The sequence below is a fragment of the Agrilus planipennis genome, unplaced genomic scaffold, assembly GCF_000699045.2.
Source record: "Agrilus planipennis isolate EAB-ADULT unplaced genomic scaffold, Apla_2.0 scaffold74, whole genome shotgun sequence".
In the NCBI taxonomy this organism is placed as follows: Eukaryota; Metazoa; Arthropoda; class Insecta; order Coleoptera; family Buprestidae; genus Agrilus; species Agrilus planipennis.
Window position 1 is genome coordinate 1,121,637 of NW_020438975.1, and position 24,360 is coordinate 1,145,996.

Sequence of the window (24,360 nt, forward strand, 5' to 3'; positions counted from 1 at the left end):
ACTCATGCGGCGTTACCTCGCTCTGAGGCGTTCCATTTAAGGCTTGAAGTGCAAGCGAGAGCGCGGAACGAGCGACAAAGAGGCACAATCGGCCTCCGCGTTCGGCAGCGTTCGACATCTGTCTCTCTCCTACTTGAGTGAGCGATGCGTCCGCGTGGACAGCTGCTATACAATAATACATTTCCATTTACCTCCTTCTCTATATCCATACAAAATATCTATCAAACAAATAAAATTAAAATTTTCTTTTGAAAAATGAAACCATTCCATCAGTATTTTCTTATGACGTTGTCACGTTCAACTATCGTCAGTAAACCGACTTTACAGACAACCGATTTTTTAACAACAATCTGTGAAGGCTCTGGGATCTTTGTTTATCAACTCTGTCAATATTTTTTTTATGTTATTAATGTTAATAAGGGGTTAAAAATAAAGGCATCTCCAACGTCCCTAGGAATCGAAATAGCTATCACCCATTCCTATCCTATCTCCTGCAATATTCGTTAACTGTCACCGAAGTACTCCATAATTTTCGATAGCAAAAAAAGCGAACAATATACTTTACGAATATAATGAGCCAACTTACCCTATGACCCCTTCGTTCAACGTCACTTTCAGACGAATAATCTGAATCCGTTTTGTGTTTGGCTTCGGTTCTAGTCCCAAGGCTTTTGCTGTAAAAACGCACCTGGTGTTGCTGCTGTTTTTTTACGAGAAGGCTGGGAATGGTGTTATTAGGTTTCGAATTCGGTGAACCATCGCACTGAAACAAAAAAAAAAATAAAAATAGAGTAAAACGTCGTAAGGATTATTTACTTACAACAAACAAGTTTATTTTACAAAAAGAAACAAAAATTTGTTCACCAACTGCAGTCTAAATTCCTTTTGATTAAAACATTGGCTATTTAAATCTTATAATATTAAGGAACAATGATTTTATTGTGAAAAACCATAAAAAGAATTCAAGCACCAAAAAACACTAAATTCACATTGTTCTAATTTTACTACCAATGGTAATAGGAAGAAATACAAAGAAACTAATTAGACCTTGAATTCTCTACTTTCGGTATTTATAAAAAAGGTAATTAGGTTAGGAACACTAGGTAGGAAGAGACAACACGACGAAGTACTTTTGTATAATATGTGGCATCATAAACTGAGTTCGAAGAATTATTTATTAACAGCACATTAATGAAGTAATATGAACCAGAAATTTTCTTTAACTTGGAATTTTCTCAAATTAAAAAATAACTTTGCATTTAAGGGGTACGTGCTAGGAATGTTACACTATATTATAATATGGTAAAATCTAAATCGTAAATCATACGTCGAGCAACAAGTCTAACAATATTTACAGTGACATCATTATTTTTATTTTTGTTTGTTTATCTTCGCGTTAATTAAAATTTAGACATTTTTATCGGTCGTGTGCATTAATTTTGTTGTTTTATGTCCTATTCTGACCTTATTGTTCGTTTATCAACATTGAGACCAAAATTAATCTAATGATTCCATAAAAAAATTTCGACGTATTAAATTTTGTTTTTGTTTTCTCTGTACAACGCGAAAAAATATAGGTAGACACTGCAATTATTACTTGTCTGATATTTATATTATATTTAACGATTTGTTAATTACAGAGAATTAAATTAAACGTATTGTGTAAAAAGAGGGTAGGTACTCACATATTTTCAAAATTAACATTAATTGGTATAAAACAGTCCAATTAAAAAGGAATAACATTTCTGAATGTAAAAATAAATTACTAATAATAATAATGTAAAACCGTTGCCACGCGTGTACTTAAAAATAAACAATTGTTTATCATAGTTTGTATGGTATGGTTAATAGCTAAATAATAGATTAACTATGTCAGGGTTGACTAATGTAAAGTCATAATAGATATATGCAAATTTTGGCATTTTAGGTATGCAAAGTAGTATTTGGTATTCCTTAAAAAAAATAGCAAAGTAAATATTTACATTGGTTCGTTAGTCATTGTTTTGTTTTGGTCTAATTTTATTGCTTCATTATAAGGAGTTATGTAATATTTATAAAATTAGAAACCAGATATGAATCCTTGATTTGATCTCCATATTTCATCTTTTTATGGTATAAAAACAATTTTTTATTTGGTTTTAATATAGCTGGATTTTTAAGTATAATTGTTGAGCTAAAATTTTAGAAAATTGTATCAAGAAAGATGTAGAAAATCCTTCAAAAACTAGTAAAAGTAACAGTAGCCACACGTAACCTTGATATTTACAAAATAATTAAGACCAAACGAATGCATAAAAATCGACATTGTTTATTGAGTTTCAATTTAGTTGTGCCAAAAAAAAACTGTGAAAGTATTAAACTTGAATCTTTCTGCTACTTATTAGCGGCCTCTTTTATCTAAAGTATCTAAGAATAGTAAAAGTAGAAACATGAGGCTAGTTGTTCGTTCATCTTTCAAGGTTTTATTTACATCAAATAAACATTACAAAATGTAGGTCAACGGTCTGGTCCAGGGTTATAAAATAAAGGAAAGGGATCTAGATGTTCGTACAATTTCTGTATTAATTCAACGCGTTCTTTTATCTCATTAACATACAATTCGATCATATATGTACATATGTAATCAATCTACGCAAGCAGCACGTGTAAACTTAACTCCGTCTCATCAAGTTACGACATACTACACACGTGTCTGGCATTCAGCAGACATATGTATACAGGGTGGTCCATTAGGACACAATATTTTTATCGTAATTATGAAAACACGAAATAGAAGACATTTTTCTTGTGTTAAAAGTGCACACTGCGTCACCCTCTTGAACTTGGCTTCAAATGTTGCAATGCCGCCAACATAACAGTAATGGATGAAGCACCTAAAGGTCATTGAAATTATACAAAACCGCATACAACGGTCGTGCTATCAAACACGATCATGACAACACTCAATTCGATCGCGTTATCTTTTCTTATCGTAATTTTATGATACTAAACAAAAAAGTAAGTTGGCAGCCCTGCGAATGCTTCTCAGTTTGCATAGCCAACTAAAATGTTTGGTTTGATATACAGTGTTAACTCTTTATAACGTCACTCTATTTAACGACAAACTCCTTAAAACGTCGAAATTGCTTGACTTTGGTTGGTTTACATTGTTTTCTATACAATATTACACTCTATATAACGTCACGCTCACTCTATTTAACGACAACAATGCGGCATTATAAATCATTGAGCAGTACTTTCTAAGTTGCCGAAATAGATAAGAACTGCAGCTGTGTACGTTGTTGAAGAAGACGATCCTGTCCCTCCACCAAGCATCAAACAAGCACTTGATGCAGCGAAACTATTAAAAAAATACTTTTTATATAATCAAATTGATCCAGCAGTATCTCAAGATATGAGTAAGATACGTAACAAAATACAATTAAAATATTGGAGCAGCAAAAAACATCAGACGAAGATAACAGGCTATACGCAATGTATGAATAATAATGTTCGTGTGCAAAATGAGTACTATATTGGTAAATGCATATTATTATAGAATAGTAAAATAATATCTTTTATTTCTCTCCATTTAACGACCACTCTTTATAACGCCGAAAAATGTTCAGTCCCTTAAGTGTCGTTATATAGAGTTTACACTGTATATGTATTTAAAAAGACTAACGATTAGTACAATAATCTTGGACCCACGTGTACTTTTACGGGTCACCCTGTACAGTTCGTTTATCTTTTGTAATACAATCAGGGACCATCACTTTCATTTTCAGGAAGATGCTCGGCTGCTCTCAGTAATTTATTTTTATTTATTACAAGCGTATGCGGGCAAGACATCTATTCAGACGATGTTACATGCATTACATAATTATGTACATTACAGACACGTAAACCTACGTTCATTGCCTGTGTATGTACATATCTAAATGTGTGCGTTTGAAAAAACAAATGCCATGGTAAATGTCTCTGTTTACTACTTGTTTTTAGTTAGGTGTGTTGTTGAATACTAATCAATGAGCACATGTGGCGCCGTGAAACGAATTTTGATAACGAGGAAGAGGTTTCCGATATCTAGATGGTTATTGTGTAATGAAGTTTTGCAAAACTGCCAGATACTTCTTGGCAATGTACCTACAAGGAAAATGTTTTAATATCTCCATTGATTCCGAAAAATAAAACGGGTAAATGTTTCGATTAGTGTACACGCCTCTGATTTTGTTGAAATTTCAATTGTACACTTGTCTGAAAAGGTGTCCTACCTATCTTGCCCATTTCTTATTGACTTCCACAGCGCCCAATATTCACTCTCTTTCTTTCTAATATCTCTTCATTTGTAACCTTCTCTATCTATTATATCCTCATCGTTCGCCTGTAACAGCACATTTTGAATGCTTCTAACGTTTCCCACCGTCCACGTTTCGTACCCCTACGTAGCCATACTCCAGACATACACCATACGCAATCTTTTTCGAATTTCTAAATGCTGTTTTAATTTATTATACGAGGAGGCGTTTTTAGGTTCGCGGAATGGGAAGTAACAAGTGGAAATAAAAGTACGAATTTATTTTTTCTTTTCGGTATATTCATCTGCTACCCTTATACATGTAAGCGGCCTTAAGTAACATATACTCTCGAAGAGCATTCTGAACAGAATATCAAATAGATATCTTAAACTACGTAAATCAAGAACGTAGCATCACAGGGGCGTGGACAATATTGAGATATAAAGTATCGTCAGGAAGATGGTTAAGCGTTGTTTTAAGACATCCTAATCTCTTAATCAACAGATACACAACAAATAAAACAAACGATCACTTACTTAAACAAAAGCCAACACGATCACAGAGATGATCCCCAGCTATATCACTGCCAATATCACCTTACGGCACCTTTATCAAATATAGAAAACATGTGTGAGCACTCAAGCATACCTTTCCTTAGCATTTATCGTGCATCTTACTGTACAAGGCCATGTTGCAATATAATCAACTAAAGATAAATACATTGACCGCAGCCAAATTACTGTAATCAACTACTTGACACTTATTGATGCTGTATCAACCTGATCTTGGGAAAGGGCAAACACCCTCTTCCCGCACTACCTCTGCATGACAGACTTTTCTGTCCAAAACTGGACTGAGGTCATTAATGGGTTAGATAACTGTACAACCGCAGCCCACAGTCCCCATTGCACCGCAGCGCTTTCAAACCTCAGCTCCCAAATAACGACTGTGTCACCGCAGCTTAACAGTCTAGGTAGCGTCCCTAATTATCTCATGAGTTACTTTCAATATCAACATAAATCATCAACAGCATCTTCATTTAAAACAATCAGTAAAATAATTACTAAGCATGCTTGAAGTACTCAGTGAATAACTCACCCTGATTTGCAGGTAACACAGGTAACAATCACTAATATTATAACGTCCTTAAAATATGCACAACTATTGGAGAACACAGAGTAGCACAAGTGCACTTTAATACGTTTCACGCATATGCGATCCCCCTTGACCGATCACCCCGCATAAAGTATAAACACATGGGCAAATTAGGTAAAATCTATCCCAACTAAGTCCGTAAAATTAACGTAGAAATATACATACCGACCACTATATACACATATGTTCGTTTAGTTTTCGAACGACTATTTATTTACACACATATAGAAATAATAAAACCCTTACATACATTTTTCCGATTTTTCAATTAAGTTACGTATTTTCGAAAAAAAGTGTTTTGTCTTTGTCTGAAAAGTACGCCGAAACATCCTTCATTTCTTCGTCGCTTGAAAATTTCTTCCCACGAAGACTTTTTTCAAGTTTGGGAATAGGTAATAATCGCTGGAAGCTAGGCCAGGACTGTAGGGTGGGTGAGCCAAAATTTCGAAGTCCACCTTCTGCAGGGCAGCCATCGCAACACGGCTCTTGTGAACTGGCGCAGAAGGAAGACACCTTTGGTCAATTTTCCTTCTTTTTTCTTTGACTGCTTCCTTCAACTGCTCTAAAATTGAAGCATAGTATTCTCGGATTATGGAGACATCTTTATCTTTATAATCGATCAACAGGATCCCTTCTGAGTCCCAAAAGTTTTTTCCCAGGCGACACCTTAAACTTCTTGGGTGGTGGTTTGCCTTTTTTGCACCATTGGATAGAGTCCTGTTTGGACTCAGGTTCATGATGATGAACCCAAGTTTCGCCCTCAACAATTCGAGTCAATACTCCATCTTTATCTTCACTGCAGAGGTCCAAAAACGCGCGAGAACACTCCATTGTTTTTGAGGCGGATTCTCGACACCCATCTTGCGCTGACTTTAATCATTCCAAGATGATCGTGAAGAATTTTAAAAATGGTTGTATCTGATACTCCTACCATTTCTGCGAGCTGTTTCTTCTTAAGTCTGCCATCTTCCAGTATTAATTTTTCGACTTTTTGAAAGATTTCCAAAGTAGTCACCTCGATCGGCCGACTTGGCCGTGGGTCGTCTTCAAATGAGTCCCTACCTTTCTTAAAGAAGGTATACCCTTGTAAACCGTGGTTTTACCTGGACAAGAGTCCCCGTGAACGAATGACATCTCTTCCAGTACGGTTTAAACTGATTTTCCTTGCTTGATAAGGAACTTGTTTCGTCGACAATAATTCAAAAACTACTGACCTAATTACGATAAAACTTGGTAACTTAAATCATTTAAACACTCTAAACCTATCCGAGTTTGAGGTTATACGAACACACAATTTCCTAGCTACTTTAAAAAAGACCAGATTCTTATAAGTTCACCGGCCACCTTTTACTGTTATTATTCAAACAGCAGTGGCCTAAAAGTAATAGCAGCATAATTAATTAATAAATTAGAAAAATTGAATCTCAAGTAATGTCTTCTATTTTGAGTTTCAATAATCGATCGATAATTAGTAGTCACTTTAAAACACATTGACGTAAATTAATTTTTTTCAAATTGGTACTTTAATTGCTTAATAATTAGTTGGTGTGATTAGCCATATCTTTTTGTAATATTAATTACATGCATTCGTAACAACATTCACGTACGCCCGAAATATACCTGACCATAACACTACTCTCTTGTTGTTGCTTGGTATCCTTGAGGTCATAGGAAATAGTTAAAAAATTAATTCTAATGGTAATGTAAATTAGAAACCGTCATCGGCACGTATTTTGACCGCGTAAGCACAACTAATTAAAAAGGTTACGCCAAAATTTGTAAACACATGTGTTTCAAAACAATTAGTGCTCTATTATCTAATCGCAAAATTCAACGATAATTTTTTGAATCTGATGATTTCGTAATAGAAACAAATAGAGTTTGCACTAGAACACGTTCTAGACCTCAAACAATCCATAATAATCAATGAAAGGTAGGAAAAGACAACATGAACGAAGTACTCAATGTATGCCATCGTGATCTGACATTGTAAGATTTATTAGAGATGGGTTTATGTATCAATAATAACAAATATCGTATCACGCATGTAAAGCTAACACTGTAAAGTAAGCAAAGTTTTGCTGAAAATTTAGTGCAAATTGAATGTTAATTTAGCACCAAAGTTAGAAAATTTTGACGCTGTTTTGGGAGCTTTAGAAGGCCATATACAATTGTATATATCAAAAATATACAAATAATTAGCAAATGAACTCAATCAGGGATCAGCCTAATTAGTGCTTAATGAGTGCTGATTGTACGACAAAAAATAGATAAAAAATATAAACACCAATATTTACATTGCGAACAAAGCAAGCCGAATAAAGGGCACTGTCTATTTGATTAGACAACTTCTGAGAATCCAAGCACTCTATTTTCCTCATAATAATTACATTCTGAAACTACCAAAAGAATATCAAATTTCTAACTTTGACAGTAATTTAAAATAAAAAATACAAAAAATTTTTTCTAAAATTTCATTTAAGTAAGTACATCTACATATTCTTTCGCGTTTGCAATCCTTGGCACGATTTTTACGTTACCGTTAGAAGAATTCTATTTACTGAACACGTAATAGCAAAAAGTAAATAATTAACTGTTATAAAACCAAAAAATTTCCTTGAATTAGGTACCTAGATAAACAGTCTTACAAGTAAACGTGGGTCCAATCATGTATTTAAATACTCGTTTACGTACATGTTAAATAGCGCATCGAACAAGGTAGTTATGGGTATGTAATTAATATTTAATAGCATTTTTCATTCGTTAATTTTGCCTCAAACCAAATCATGAGTAATATTGTAGGAACAAAGTAAACAGCTGCTATCAAAAATAAATTGCAAATTTCAAAACAGATTTACTTGTCGACTGTTTCGTCAATCTGTAGTTTCTTCAGGTGTTAGTTATAAACTTCTGAAGAAGCCACAAATCATAAACAAAAATATTTATTTTGTTGTCATTTCTTCCTCACAAACAATTGTATAAAGTAAAACATCAGGCTGTGCAGGGCAAAGCTTTTTTTTTATTTATGTGCGTACGTTTCGCACTCAATTACGAGGCATCTTCATCATTACGTTTCATTACATTTCTAAGTTAGCCCCTACGTAGGTTAATGTTTTTAATTTATAAAGAGTACATATATTTACTGCCAATTATCGGTAGGTAATTCTGTCCTACAACAGGTTGTTGTTGCGGTTATTTATAATATTAACGCAATTATAAACAACAAAGTGAAAGGATAAAGATCTGCGTTGGCCGCTTTGCGAAAATGGAGGCAAGATACGAAACGGTAAACACGAGAGTCAACGACCAGAAGTACAAGGTTGCAAAGGAAACCAACGAAACCCACTGTGTGTACGAACATTCTAAACACTTACATAACGTATAGCAACAAATAAGATAAACAATTGCTCTTTTTGGAAAATTATGAAATAAAAACACAACGTTTCAAAAAATACGAAATAACGCATGTTCCCACAAAATTATACAATCGTTCTATCTGTTTACCACAAACACGTCTGGGGTTGATAAAAACCGTCAGGGTTATCAAACAGAGATATAAAAATCTACGCATGTAAGGCAAGCAAGAATTCAAATAAAATTTGGTAGAGATAGCATCCGCGTGGACACTCAAATGCAGTAAGATTTCTAATGTAATAAAAAATATTTACGAATGTATTAGCTTGATTTTATTTGCATTCAAACCCAAATTGCCACTAACTCTCTGAATATCCAGGTACATAATGCATAAAACCAAATGGATTTAACATGTTATAAAATAAAAAATATTGAAAGATATGGCGTCAAAATAACGAAAAACTTTTCGTTAGGTATTAATTATTTGACCACGTAAGCAACCAAAACCCAACCCAATTTTCATGCATCTACAAAATATATAACAGGCACACATAAAATATGGTTGAACTTACAGAAGGTCGTCCAGATTTCTGCTCGATATTATTTTTTAGTGCAGTGAACGAGGCTGGTGTGCATTTTTCGATACCGTTCAAGGAGCACCTCGCCCCATATCTCAAAATGGACAAGGCCATTTTGGCTTCTCCAGTATCAAACTTCTTACGTCTTCTTAAACAGCAAAGAACTTGTTCCTTCTTGTATCAGTCGAATTCGGTCGCTCCAATTTGAACTATTTCTTCTTTTAATTGAAGAACACAATTTGGTAGACAAGAAAAAAACCTTTTACTCGAAAACAGATGCTTTGGATAAAATAACTGATGGTGAAGGTTTCGTACCAAAAAGAACCGGTTCAGTTTACATGTAGATACGACAAACGCCAACGAGAGAGAATAATCGAATAATTCCTCCATCGGCAAAGTCCATAACTTTTGTGAATCCCCCTCTTCGGCAGCTGTTCCGTGACTTAACCAATGGAATATGGGGGACGCTTTTGATGTAAAGTGCGCGCGTTACCGAACGTTCCACGAAAGCGATGGATAATTGGAACAAAAACACGTCGAAACGGGACATCCGAGCTGTGCATGTTCAATAAAATGCACTGCATGTACCTACAGATTGTTGTTGTTGATGTGATATTAAACAATGCTCCCGAAACAGGAGGTTGTTTTTTAAAAGTTAATACTGCGTAGGTCCAAGGGGAACCCATGCAGTCGCACGAAGCGATCTCATTCCACGTATGTTTTAGACATGACCATCGTGTGGAAACGCACGTAATGCGTTTCCACTTTTACCATATAGCGTTTAATTTTATTTTTTGTTTATACACAAAGAAGAGGAAGTTACTACTATTCAAATATTTACGTATTGTGAATAACCGAAGATAGAAATATTTGCTGAAGAACTTACGTCTTTTAGTGAAACTTATTTGAGTAAGCTTACGTTTCAAATTTGTTTTCCACTGATAAGAATTACACAGGCAATACTAATGTTGGACCCAAAACTTATACAAGAGGGCAACAATAAAATTTACCTGCTATTGTTTCTACCTGGAAACTGTAAATGTTATTTGCAAACAGTAGCTACTCTTAAATCGGTCTAGTAAGACCTCAGTGGTTCTATCAAACGATATCTGTATGTATGAACGTGTAATCACATGATTGAAAACAAAAATTTGGTATTTGCTAATTTAATGATGTTTTCCGTTAATCTACACTAATTTGAAAACAACCCCACATAAATACTGTAAATGCTTTCATTGCTCTGTTTTTATTAAGTAGTGATTTTAAGTAATTCGTTACGTTTATTATTTTATATAGGCGAATGATGAGGATAACGTGAATAGAAATGAAGAGGTATTATAAAGAATAGGAGAACAGAGGACTCTATGAAAGTCAATAAAAAATTGACGAGATAGGTTGGTAGGACACCTTCTCAGGCATGAAGGTCTAGTCAGAGAGGCAGAAACAGGAGTTAGGAGGGGTTCGCAAATAGTTAAGGATGAGGCTTGTTCTAGTTTTAAAAGAAAGGCCAAGTTTAGCTCAGGATAGGAAAGAGTGGAGGTACGTGTCCAACCAGTCGTAGGACTGACGACCTTATGATGATGATTATTAATTATTTCTGAAATTACCTTCAGACCCTTTAATGTAATAACAACCTGGCCGCTTCATTTCTTAGTAACTACAGGATGTCTCAAGAAATAGTATCTGAGGAGGAAGTCCTAACCGCAATCTGAATCACCCCCAAATATGTTGCGACATATGATCCCTGTTTCACTTAAATCGGCTTAACTAACAAAACCATGTTTTTTGAGAATCTCTTAAGTTATAATAGCATGGAAATTTGTTGTTTTAGACTGTCATTAAATCAACTGAAAATCATAAATCATCCCCTTTCTTCATGCCGAAATTGATATTGTCATATTTATCTTACGGATTTTATTTGGGAGGGCATCATTAGTTAGTTGCAATAGAAAGAAAAGAAACTTGAAAGTTTGTCGTTGATTGATCGTATGACCTGCAAGATAAGAACGGTTCTTACGATACATTCCTTATTTTTTCAAAACGTCAAATACTATCATTTGTTTCAAAACAATACCTACACTTATTTCAAAATTGTGACCTACACGTGCACATCTCAGGCGTTTTGATCGTGTTTTTTTTGTTTAAATCAAATTATTATACTAAACAACTTACTTGAAATTGAATGCATATGTATAAAAATATTTTAACAACGTAGATATAGAGAGACCCAAAATCAGTCATCAAATCCATATATTCTATGTTTTGATCTGCTGAGCCAACCACGCTGAGGCAGAACACGTGGGTAATTGACTAGAATTGTTATTTAATGTGACATAACTAACTCAGCATCGTAGTGCCATCAGTTCAAAGGGTAGTAGGATACGCATCTCAGCTGCTTCCCAGACTGATACGGTTTTCGCATTTCCTTAAAACTATATTCTAGTTCTACTTATAATTAAGTTTTAATTATTTGAGAATAGTCATAAAATCTAAGTATTCCTTTACTGCTCTTTACTCCTATTTCGGGATCGTTATCTTCTTTTCCTTATTGACTTTTCGTGCAATCTTTATTCTCATCCTCTATGTTATACCTACTTATTTCTAACATTTTCCATCAACATCTATACCACATCGTTCTCCTCCTCTTTCTCATACCTACTCATTCCTACCATCAAATCGTTCTTTAAACTTCTTTCTCATACCTCTTTATTTTTAACCTTTTCTATCAAAATCTATATCACATGTTTCTCATTCTCTCTTGTACCTTCTCATTTCTAGCCTTCTCTATCAACGCCTATACCACCACGTCGTTCTCTAACCTTCTTTCTCATACCTCCTCTTTTAGAAAAGAGAAACCTTTTCTATCAACGTCTATACCACACCATTCTCATCCTTCCTTATATCTACTAATTTCTAATCTGTTCTATCAACGTCTCTATACCATCACATTCTTCTTAACGTGTTTCCTAACCTTTTCTATCAACGCCTATACCATCACAACGTTCTTTAACCTTTATTCTCATACCTCTTAGTTTTTAAGCTTTTCTAGCAACATCTATATCACATCGTTCTCATCTTCTTTCTCATACCTCCTCATTTCTAGCCTTTTCTATTAACACCTATACCACCACGTCATTCTCTAACCTTCTTTCTAATACCTCCTCTTTTATAAAAGAGAAACCTATTCTATCAACGTCTATACCACATCATTCTCATCCTTCCTTATATCTACTAATTTCTAATCTGTTCTATCAACGTCTCTATACCATCACAACCTTCTTATCGTCTTTCTTAACCTTTTCTGTCAACGCCTATACCACCACATCATTCTCTAACCTTATTTCATATTCGTCCTTATTTCTAACTTTTTCTATCAACGTCTATACCACATTGTTCTCATCCTCTTTCTCGTCTCTAAACTTCTCTTTCAACTCGTATATTACCACATCGTTCTGTAAACTTCTTTCTCATACCTCTTCATTTCTAACCTTTTCTATCAACGTCTAGACCACATTGTTCTCATCCTCTTTCTCATCTCTAACCTTTTCTTTCAACGCATATATAACCACAGCGTTCTCTAACCTTCTTTCTCATACCTCTTCATTTCCAACCTTTTCTATCAACGTCTATACCACATCGTTCTCATCCTTTCTTATATCTACTCATTTCTCATCTATTCTATCAACGTGTCTCTATACCACCACATCCTTCTCATATTCTTTCTCATACCTCCTCATTTCTAGACTTTTCTATCAACGCCTATACCACACCGTTCTCTTACCTTCTTTCTCATACCTCCTCTTTTCTAACCTTTTCTATCAATGTCTATACCACATCGTTCTCATCCTTTCTTATATCTACCCATTTCTAATCTGTTCTATCGACGTCTATCTACACCACCACATCCTTCTCATACCTCTTCATTTCTAAACTTTTCTATCAACGTATATACCACATCGTTCTCATCCACTTTCTCATACCTCCACACAATTAATTTTAAAGGATGATAGTGCCTCGAAATTTTTATTGTTCTTTTGATTGACTTTTTAATTAGGATGTAATACATTAAATAATTGCCCTTCAAATACCCTTTCTGAATTTAAAGCTAGAAAATGCAACTCGATCCTGCTTCATGTCTACCTCATTTTCCCATCCTGACTTATCTAACTCTCTATAGATATCGAAAATAGCCGACATATTCTACTGTTTTGAAATCAGTCCGCGTATATGACTGATTTTAAAATAAAATTAAATTAAGTCACTTTTATTGTTTGTTGGTCTTCGATTTGATTATTTTAGCGGATTTTGAAATACACGACGTTCCAAATATGTTGTTAATTTTTTTTCGGCATAATACTGAAACCTCTGAGAGTCAAGGTTATACGCATTAATCAGTCAACTAATTTAAATTTGAAATAATTTGAAGGTCTATTACAATTCCACAAATCTATGAAAAATTCGACAGAAAGAGAATTCGACACAAAAACAGAAAAAACTCCCAACTCCAATTTTAAATGCTTATAAAAAATTGTTTAAGGATGATAACCTTTTACTACTACATCTACTCTTGAGTCGACACGATTTTTTGGAACACTCTGTGTACATTTGTAAATGTTCATGTGCAATGTCATTTTGCACGTAGGTAAGAAATGTCGATGAGAGAACAACAAACTTAACTTTCTCTGAAACGATAAATAATGTGCGATTTGGTCCAGTTACCTATATTTTTGCGATGTTTACTCACTATGTCCGTTTAGTTTGTTTCATCATTACTGTTTTGTTGTAAATATAACAATATCAGGAATTTCATTTACCTGAAACTTACAAGTAATAAGTAATATCTCTATTAAGAGATATTTTCNATACCTCCTCTTTTCTAACCTTTTCTATCAATGTCTATACCACATCGTTCTCATCCTTTCTTATATCTACCCATTTCTAATCTGTTCTATCGACGTCTATCTACACCACCACATCCTTCTCATACCTCTTCATTTCTAAACTTTTCTATCAACGTATATACCACATCGTTCTCATCCACTTTCTCATACCTCCACACAATTAATTTTAAAGGATGATAGTGCCTCGAAATTTTTATTGTTCTTTTGATTGACTTTTTAATTAGGATGTAATACATTAAATAATTGCCCTTCAAATACCCTTTCTGAATTTAAAGCTAGAAAATGCAACTCGATCCTGCTTCATGTCTACCTCATTTTCCCATCCTGACTTATCTAACTCTCTATAGATATCGAAAATAGCCGACATATTCTACTGTTTTGAAATCAGTCCGCGTATATGACTGATTTTAAAATAAAATTAAATTAAGTCACTTTTATTGTTTGTTGGTCTTCGATTTGATTATTTTAGCGGATTTTGAAATACACGACGTTCCAAATATGTTGTTAATTTTTTTTCGGCATAATACTGAAACCTCTGAGAGTCAAGGTTATACGCATTAATCAGTCAACTAATTTAAATTTGAAATAATTTGAAGGTCTATTACAATTCCACAAATCTATGAAAAATTCGACAGAAAGAGAATTCGACACAAAAACAGAAAAAACTCCCAACTCCAATTTTAAATGCTTATAAAAAATTGTTTAAGGATGATAACCTTTTACTACTACATCTACTCTTGAGTCGACACGATTTTTTGGAACACTCTGTGTACATTTGTAAATGTTCATGTGCAATGTCATTTTGCACGTAGGTAAGAAATGTCGATGAGAGAACAACAAACTTAACTTTCTCTGAAACGATAAATAATGTGCGATTTGGTCCAGTTACCTATATTTTTGCGATGTTTACTCACTATGTCCGTTTAGTTTGTTTCATCATTACTGTTTTGTTGTAAATATAACAATATCAGGAATTTCATTTACCTGAAACTTACAAGTAATAAGTAATATCTCTATTAAGAGATATTTTCTTTTGTGTTCCTTATCATTGAACGTAAACTAAAACCGAATTAATGCTTCTCAAGAACTATGTGACATCGTCATTTGTAATGATATATCTATAATTAATCGAAAATGTAAATATGACCTGTGAGATTTAAACATAAATATATTTTTTATCCAGAAATTCGCTAGATATGTGTGTATAGCAAACAGAATGTACCCATACTTGAGATAACCCTTGATAACCTCTTTTAGGGATACCCTATATATTCAAATTTAAAATAGTTTTAAAAGACGTGTTATGAGAATTATATAACAAATTTTACTTTCCAATTTATTATATAATAGCTTTAAAATTGTTAGACATACATACACATATAAATATGTGTATATTTTTTGATGAACGTGACGATTATCTCGCCGCGAAGATGCCTTATACACAGTTTCTTCTAAATTGCGGAAGATTTGAAGATTATTGGTTACGAAACATCGAAATTCTCTTTTGGGCTTGTTGCAATAAATATTACCCAACAAACATCGCCCTTGAATCTAATACTAAAACGCTGATTAATTGTAAGATCAAATTAAGTATCGTCAACTAAAAGTTAAGCCATGTATACCACAAAGATTCTTGAACTTGTGAAACGTCTACTGAGAAAGAATTCAGTCTTCACCGTATATCGGAGAAATTACATACAGGGTGTGTCTTAACCAATACTCTCGAAAAATTTGTGTAATGTTCGAATACGAAACGAATGTTCTGAAAAAAGAATTCTAATTTTGGTCGAATTATTTTTAAAGTATGATCAGTAATTCTAGAGTTGCATATTTATTTTCCCTGTATGCGGAACTTCCGCAGTTACGAAAGCGGAAGCAGAGGTCTGTTGTAACACTAAAACCTATCATGAAATTTCATATACACATTGTCAAAGGTACAGAAAACGACATAGGGTATTTAGGACTACAATGCGAGCGAAGCCACAGGTAAAACTTAGTATATTTTTATATGTATTTTAAAAAGTGGGAGACATTATTTGAAAATTGAAATAACGATTATTAAAATTAAAGCCTAAATTGTGTATTGTAATATATTTACCAGAGATAATGAATGATTTCAACAAGTTTTCTGAGAAATTATTTCCATATTTGTTAAAATGCAGTTGTGAGTTGGTTAGTCTTTACATTAATAAATTATTCCAAATTTTATTACTTAGTAACTGTTCGTAGTTAAATAAAAATACGACTGTTTAATTTATTTATATTTAGGTGTAAGTAAAATGAAGTCAAAACTGATAAGCAATAACAGTGTCATTGGCCTGAATGTAGCACCTAAATACAGTTTGTTATTTAGTAATCATTGCGTAAAATTTAATTTTTATCAAACAATACAACTTGTTAAATTGGTATTACATTATATCAAGGAGATATAGTATGATAGGTAATACCTAGCTAATTCGTAACTATTGGCATTAATGAATTAGTATGGACTAGAAACTAGATAGTTTTAACACCATAATATTGTCATGTATTTGTTACTACGATTATTGTTTGTTGTAAAATAATTTTTTATGATTTGATAGTAAGAAAAAGCTTCACGATTACCTAAAGTATTGTCTAAAGAAACTTGCGCATTAATTATAAGTTAAATCGCAATTTTGAGCAAATTGGAATGATATCACTGGACTGTTATTTCTATAATACTTATTTATTTTTGCATCTTATTGTTGAAAATTTAAAATTGGAAAATAAATATATNTTCAACCCCCAATTTTAAACTGCTGCTTTAATTTTTTTATTAATTTATTTCTCCCTTATTAAACCAGCTAAAACTTCCCATATGTATCAAAACTATTATGAGGCATTAAGGAAAACAATCTTAAAGTTGGAAATTACTGTCAGGCCCCTTCAACCGTCATTTTTGTTTCTCGATAAATTAATGTCTCCATTATTAAATAAACTGAAACGCATTTGAGACCAAAGCTTTAGAATTATTAATAGTTCATTAGAATCTCGAATGCTTTTTTAAATTTTTTTATATAAATACTTGAAAATTGAGATTCCGGAGATGGAAGGAAATATTAAATTTTTGCTCCAGAATTATTTAAATTTCGAAAATATTATTTCTTTATATCATCTCTTTGGTAAATAGTCTTTACTTCCTGCTTTTTTAAAACGCCTCATTAGAAAGCATCCATTAAAAAGTTTATTTTTTACTTAATTTTATATTTAGGTTTACTTAATAGCAATTTGAAAATATTTATAATGTTTTATTTATCAGTATTTAATTTTGATAAGTAATAGGTGTAGCATTAACTTTGCTAGCGGTGGTATGCTCTACATTCCAATTAATTTACGTAGGAACGAAGAATCCACGATAGCCCTGTAATCTGGTAACGTCGACGCGTCTAGTTTGCGCAATGGCATGCGATAACGAATGTAGATATCATTATAAACAGTTCCGATTTTCGTGTTTACGCAAAAGCTAGATGGAAACAAAGATAAATTTGGCTCGTGTTAATTTTGAAATGTCCCATGAATAATTGCAAATATGCACTATTATGCATCTAATGCAACAAATACGATAATAACTACAACCTACAACTTCAAGTCACCAGAGAGAAATTGAAAATGGCCGATAAACTGTCCGAAGAAAAATTGTGAATTACGTTAAAGTGTTTAATTAATTACCATTAATCTACCATTCATTATTATGTTGTTATATTACTTGCGTGATTTATCAGTATTACCAATTAACTTTAACGTAATTTNCAGTTGTGAGTTGGTTAGTCTTTACATTAATAAATTATTCCAAATTTTATTACTTAGTAACTGTTCGTAGTTAAATAAAAATACGACTGTTTAATTTATTTATATTTAGGTGTAAGTAAAATGAAGTCAAAACTGATAAGCAATAACAGTGTCATTGGCCTGAATGTAGCACCTAAATACAGTTTGTTATTTAGTAATCATTGCGTAAAATTTAATTTTTATCAAACAATACAACTTGTTAAATTGGTATTACATTATATCAAGGAGATATAGTATGATAGGTAATACCTAGCTAATTCGTAACTATTGGCATTAATGAATTAGTATGGACTAGAAACTAGATAGTTTTAACACCATAATATTGTCATGTATTTGTTACTACGATTATTGTTTGTTGTAAAATAATTTTTTATGATTTGATAGTAAGAAAAAGCTTCACGATTACCTAAAGTATTGTCTAAAGAAACTTGCGCATTAATTATAAGTTAAATCGCAATTTTGAGCAAATTGGAATGATATCACTGGACTGTTATTTCTATAATACTTATTTATTTTTGCATCTTATTGTTGAAAATTTAAAATTGGAAAATAAATATATATATATATACATAGAAATTCAGTGATATTGTTCAAATTCTACTGGATACACTTATTGTTTGGAATTAAAGTAGTAGTATCTATATATTTATTACTTGTTTCTTATTTTTTTACGGTAAATACACGTGTTTTCTTAAAAACAAGAAAACAAATAAAGCCATAAACACCAAGTGTGGAAGTTGATACTTTTAAGTAAAATTCCATTTATTTTTTCTCTAAGTAAATATCAGTTGCATACTAACATTTTTAGTAAATAAAATGTGTTTCATCTCGCGAAAACAATGGAAATTTACTCCATTATTTTAAAAGTTAAACATTTTGCATCAACCGTACTAGAAAAGTTGTTTTAATGTCAATAAAAGAATATCAACCAGTAGTTGAAACTTTTTCATTGATAACAGCTAAAAAAAGGCTTTTAACGGAGTTAAAATTTAAATAATGTTGTCTTAAATAAAGAACATTTTAACACACGACGCATTTCAAGTTTATTTAAAAAAAAAAACATTTCAAGAAAAATTAACATTTCAAGTTTATTTGAAAAAAAATTATTTCAAGAAAAATTAACATTACGAGTTTATTTTTTCATAAGCATTTTTGTGCTTTGCCGCTCATTTATAAACAATAATAAAAATAAAATGCCAAAGTTGAAAATCGATACACATTCCGGGTTATAGCCCAGTATCTCGGGTACAGTCTCAAAGCGCCCCAGATTTGAATTATCAGTTAAAAAATATGGAGTATTAACTAGAAATGCTTCGAATAGGGATTTTGTCGGGCATTACCTGTGGCGGGTACACGAGAAAACCACTACGGTTAAATGGTTTATATTATTTGGTGTTTTCCATTAAATACCACTCTCACCAATGTCCCAAACCACATTAACCCCCATTCAAAAAGTCGTTTAAACACTAAACCAAAATTTTTAACACAAGAATTACTGTAAAATCTCTTTAAGTCGCACCTCGATAAGTCGAAAACCTCAAAAACTCGAAAAAATGTTTTGTTCCCTTCCCTTCAAGCCCCAAAACCCCCATTACTCGAAACCTCAACCCTCTATTGGTCGAAATAATCAGTGGGTCCTTGCAAGCCATTTTGGTACGTATTTTCCCTCTATAATTCGAAAAATTAAATTGGACCTCTGTATCTCGAACATAGCAATATTTTTCACTTTATAACCTTTACAAGTCGATAATTTGAAACTAATTACGTCTATAGTTCGAAGAAAGTAATCGACTTTAAGGTTTAGCCGACAATGTACGTACACCAAATCTTAACCCCTACAAGTCAAATCAAAATTTGCCTAAGTCGAAACCCTCCATAAGTTGAAAACTCTATAATTGTATAATTTCCCTTGATGTTCGAGTTATATCGAAATAACACATAATTTAATTTAGTAATCAAAAAATAACACTAATTAAGATAAACGGCCTATCTTATTTATCAATTTTATTAAGTAGGCTATTAAATTACTACTGCTGATATTTGTTCTTTCTTTTTTCTCTGGTAGAATTACACGATATTGCCGAGTACCCGACGTTATAATCTGGTATCCGGCCGGATCATAAAAAAGGTACCAAATCCGCCGGGTACCGGATCCAAATCGGGTACCCACTCCATTTCTATTATTAATTTACATTACTACATTTTATTTTTTAATTAGCGTGATTCGAATAACTCGAATGTTTCTACTCCACGAATAATAAATTATGAAAAAAAAATATTTAGTATGCAATAAAACTTTTTAATAAACTGTCTCATTTTTTTATTTTGCACTAATGTTATCAAGGTTTTCTTTTGAGTTTTAAGGTATACCTAAATTAGTATATTTTATTAGCTTAGTTACTGAACAAACAAAACAGGTTTTCACCAGTAGCAGGCTTTTCCACTATAATTAATAGGACAATTTCTGCAGCCATTAAAATTAGACCAAATCTTATTGTTGTTAGCAGTTGTATAAGTTATAGATTAATGTTATTAATTTATCTAATAAAGTGTGGTAACCTCAAGTCACAAAACTACATATCCTTGAGGCCATTATTCCATTAAATTAAACCTTTCTATACTTCCCCAGGGTCTGGAACTTTTGAATTATTCATAAATTTTACTATTAAGCAATCTGTTTTTAATTGTATATCTCATTCATAATTGCGTGTAAACGTGAAGGAGGGCACATATCACTTCCAGATATGCGTATACTTGAAGACGCAAAGAACATGAGTACGTGATACTACAAATGTTGACAAATATTTTATTAATTATATTCCTCCCAGCTGAGAAGAAAGTCTTTATAATGAACCTATAGAAAGGACAATTCCCCTATTTAGTAATAAGATCTTTTTAACTGAACTGTGTGTATTTAACATCAAAATATCTGTCTTATTTTTTATGTTCGTATAGGGTAATTATTTGTATGATATTAAGACATAAACAACTCCTTTTTTAGATAGTTTATTGGTTTTTTATTATAAACAGTTAGGAAAACAATTTCACACAGACGAAAATTGTTCATGTTTTAAAAAATGAGCACGAAAAAAATGAATTAATTTTTTAGTTCCCTTGTTTGGATGATTTGGAAAAAATAAACGTACCTGTGTAATTAAAATGGCATAAGGATCAAATCCAAGATGGGGATTGAAAGCACTTTGTTTGAAGGTAATTGTTCAAGGAAAGTTGGAAAAAGAGAATATTCGTTTTTAAAGTACTTACTAGTAGAAAGTACAGTAATGTAAGGGGTGGACATTTGGTGTTTTAGTGGATGAAATGCAAGAAGAATGTTAAAGTATGAAGAAAAAATAAGAAACCCAGAAGAAAGTGAAATCTTGAAGGAATATCGTATTAAATAAAAAAATTTACTATAGATGAGAAATAACAAAAATAACAGTAGAACTAGAAGATAAGGGATAGCCCTTCAAATTTAACGAAGGAACAAAGCATGAAGGACAGCAAAATATAAGGACTGAATTTTATAATCGTATTCGAAGAAAAATTTGGGAAGTACCTACAATTAGGAAACTCCAAATAGACTGTGTAAAAAAGAAAAGGAAACTATCAAACATGTACTAGCAAAATGTGAAAATAAACTTAAGTACCTAGTGGAAAATCCAAGCAAATGAGGCAAACAGAGTATTAAGGAAAAGGAGTCAAAAACAGAAGAGAATTAAATAAATTAAATACAATACACGAACACATGAACCAAAAATAGAAATTATGTATTACGCATATAATTAAAGACGATTTATCAATAAACCATTAATTCATTATAATAAAATCTTGAAAGGGGACGAGTGGAAATTGTTTTTGAATACAACTTAAAAAAAACAAAATTAATATGTNTGTAATTGCAAATGTTAAACAGACGTTACCACATAGGGTAATGTACAATTTTTTATAACCTTCGAAACGTTACACTAAGATTTAAAATATTTTCAATAACTTATTGTAAAATTAATTTACTTTTTACAGAAATGCTTCTGCTTTATTTGGTTTCCAAGAATTAATTAAAACTGACACAGTACAAGAACCATATACTTAAAAATACTGTGGAGTATTTTTTGTAGCTTTTTCTGTGATTTTGAGAAATAAATATTTTCGTTGTTGCAGGAACTAAGTAAATCAAAGTGTGATACCAATATCGTAACTCAGCACCTGCAAGAATCGTACAGTTAGAAATTACAGTGGGTGAGTATCTTTCAACCCTCTTTTTATATCTTTTTCAATCAAGTAAGTAACACATTGTATTATTACAGAATGGCATATTTTTAAACTACAGTTTTAAAATATAATTAACAATATTCGTGTATGACAACTCATTCAAGTCAACGTTGAAAATAAACTCGTATATAAGGCTAAAACTTTGTAATATTCGTGTTTTACCTTCTTGCTTCCATTTTAATGGCACTTTGGCCGTTCTACGTTTGTAAGTATAAAATGCTGTGGTATTGTTAATAACCTTAATCGTTAAGTGGTAAAACAGAAATAAACTTCTTTATTTAGACTTAAAATGATTTGACAAATTTGAATTTTTCTTAAAAAAAACAAAATTAATATGTTAGTGATTTCAACTGTACATTGTATCTACTGAAAAAAGAAATGTTAAATTTGAAAAAAAAATTATTTGTACCAGGAAAGTTTTTCTTTATCATTTTGAAATTTCGAGTTTAATAAATCTATTTACTACATGATATTTTCTAATTTAGGTAAACAAGTTTCTAAAAATAACACAGACAACCTCTTTTAGTACAATTGCTTAATAGTTTCTAATTTGGTTATTTTATTCGAACAATATATGGTTTAAATGATGACCCACATAAAACTTCTCTTAACTACCAAACTGTTACACATCATTTAATGCATATAGTTATAAATTAAATAATGAAGGACTTTTTAAATGGTCCTTCTTATGTTTCATCATTCATTATTACTTGATATTTGCTTTTAATTTCATTTATTTTTATTTTATTTTAGTACCTAATACTTGCATTCTATACCAAATCGTTTTTTACTACTTTGTAAAATTATTAATAATTTTATAGTACAATAATTACAGAGTACCCGACGTTATAATCTGGTATCCGGCCGGATCATAAAAAAGGTACCAAATCCGCCGGGTACCGGATCCAAATCGGGTACCCACTCCATTTCTATTATTAATTTACATTACTACATTTTATTTTTTAATTAGCGTGATTCGAATAACTCGAATGTTTCTACTCCACGAATAATAAATTATGAAAAAAAAATATTTAGTATGCAATAAAACTTTTTAATAAACTGTCTCATTTTTTTATTTTGCACTAATGTTATCAAGGTTTTCTTTTGAGTTTTAAGGTATACCTAAATTAGTATATTTTATTAGCTTAGTTACTGAACAAACAAAACAGGTTTTCACCAGTAGCAGGCTTTTCCACTATAATTAATAGGACAATTTCTGCAGCCATTAAAATTAGACCAAATCTTATTGTTGTTAGCAGTTGTATAAGTTATAGATTAATGTTATTAATTTATCTAATAAAGTGTGGTAACCTCAAGTCACAAAACTACATATCCTTGAGGCCATTATTCCATTAAATTAAACCTTTCTATACTTCCCCAGGGTCTGGAACTTTTGAATTATTCATAAATTTTACTATTAAGCAATCTGTTTTTAATTGTATATCTCATTCATAATTGCGTGTAAACGTGAAGGAGGGCACATATCACTTCCAGATATGCGTATACTTGAAGACGCAAAGAACATGAGTACGTGATACTACAAATGTTGACAAATATTTTATTAATTATATTCCTCCCAGCTGAGAAGAAAGTCTTTATAATGAACCTATAGAAAGGACAATTCCCCTATTTAGTAATAAGATCTTTTTAACTGAACTGTGTGTATTTAACATCAAAATATCTGTCTTATTTTTTATGTTCGTATAGGGTAATTATTTGTATGATATTAAGACATAAACAACTCCTTTTTTAGATAGTTTATTGGTTTTTTATTATAAACAGTTAGGAAAACAATTTCACACAGACGAAAATTGTTCATGTTTTAAAAAATGAGCACGAAAAAAATGAATTAATTTTTTAGTTCCCTTGTTTGGATGATTTGGAAAAAATAAACGTACCTGTGTAATTAAAATGGCATAAGGATCAAATCCAAGATGGGGATTGAAAGCACTTTGTTTGAAGGTAATTGTTCAAGGAAAGTTGGAAAAAGAGAATATTCGTTTTTAAAGTACTTAC

At 31.9% G+C, this 24,360-nt stretch overlaps 1 protein-coding gene and 1 long non-coding RNA gene across 3 annotated transcripts in view; one reads left to right on the forward strand and one right to left on the reverse strand.

Annotated features, from left to right (window-relative positions):
* Nucleotides 1–9,724, reverse strand: part of LOC112904706 (sarcoplasmic calcium-binding protein) — a 22,608-nt gene extending 12,884 nt beyond the window's left edge. Inside the window, exons 1-2 of the mRNA XM_025975459.1 lie at nt 9,359–9,724; nt 587–763 (exon numbers count right to left, since the gene is read on the reverse strand). Coding sequence (XP_025831244.1) covers nt 587–763; nt 9,359–9,478 — 297 coding nt within the window. The 5' untranslated portion in view covers nt 9,479–9,724. The remainder of the gene's footprint in view (nt 1–586; nt 764–9,358) is intronic.
* A 12,242-nt stretch (nt 9,725–21,966) lies between these two features.
* On the forward strand, nt 21,967–22,637 carry LOC108734833. Of its 2 annotated transcripts, none has more exons than XR_001937449.2 (3): nt 21,967–22,003; nt 22,096–22,311; nt 22,380–22,637. It is a non-coding gene; the product is annotated as an uncharacterized LOC108734833 (long non-coding RNA). The 2 variants fall into 2 exon arrangements; XR_003231295.1 differs by having other exon boundaries at nt 22,234–22,311.
* Nucleotides 22,638–24,360: the final 1,723 nt, after the last annotated feature.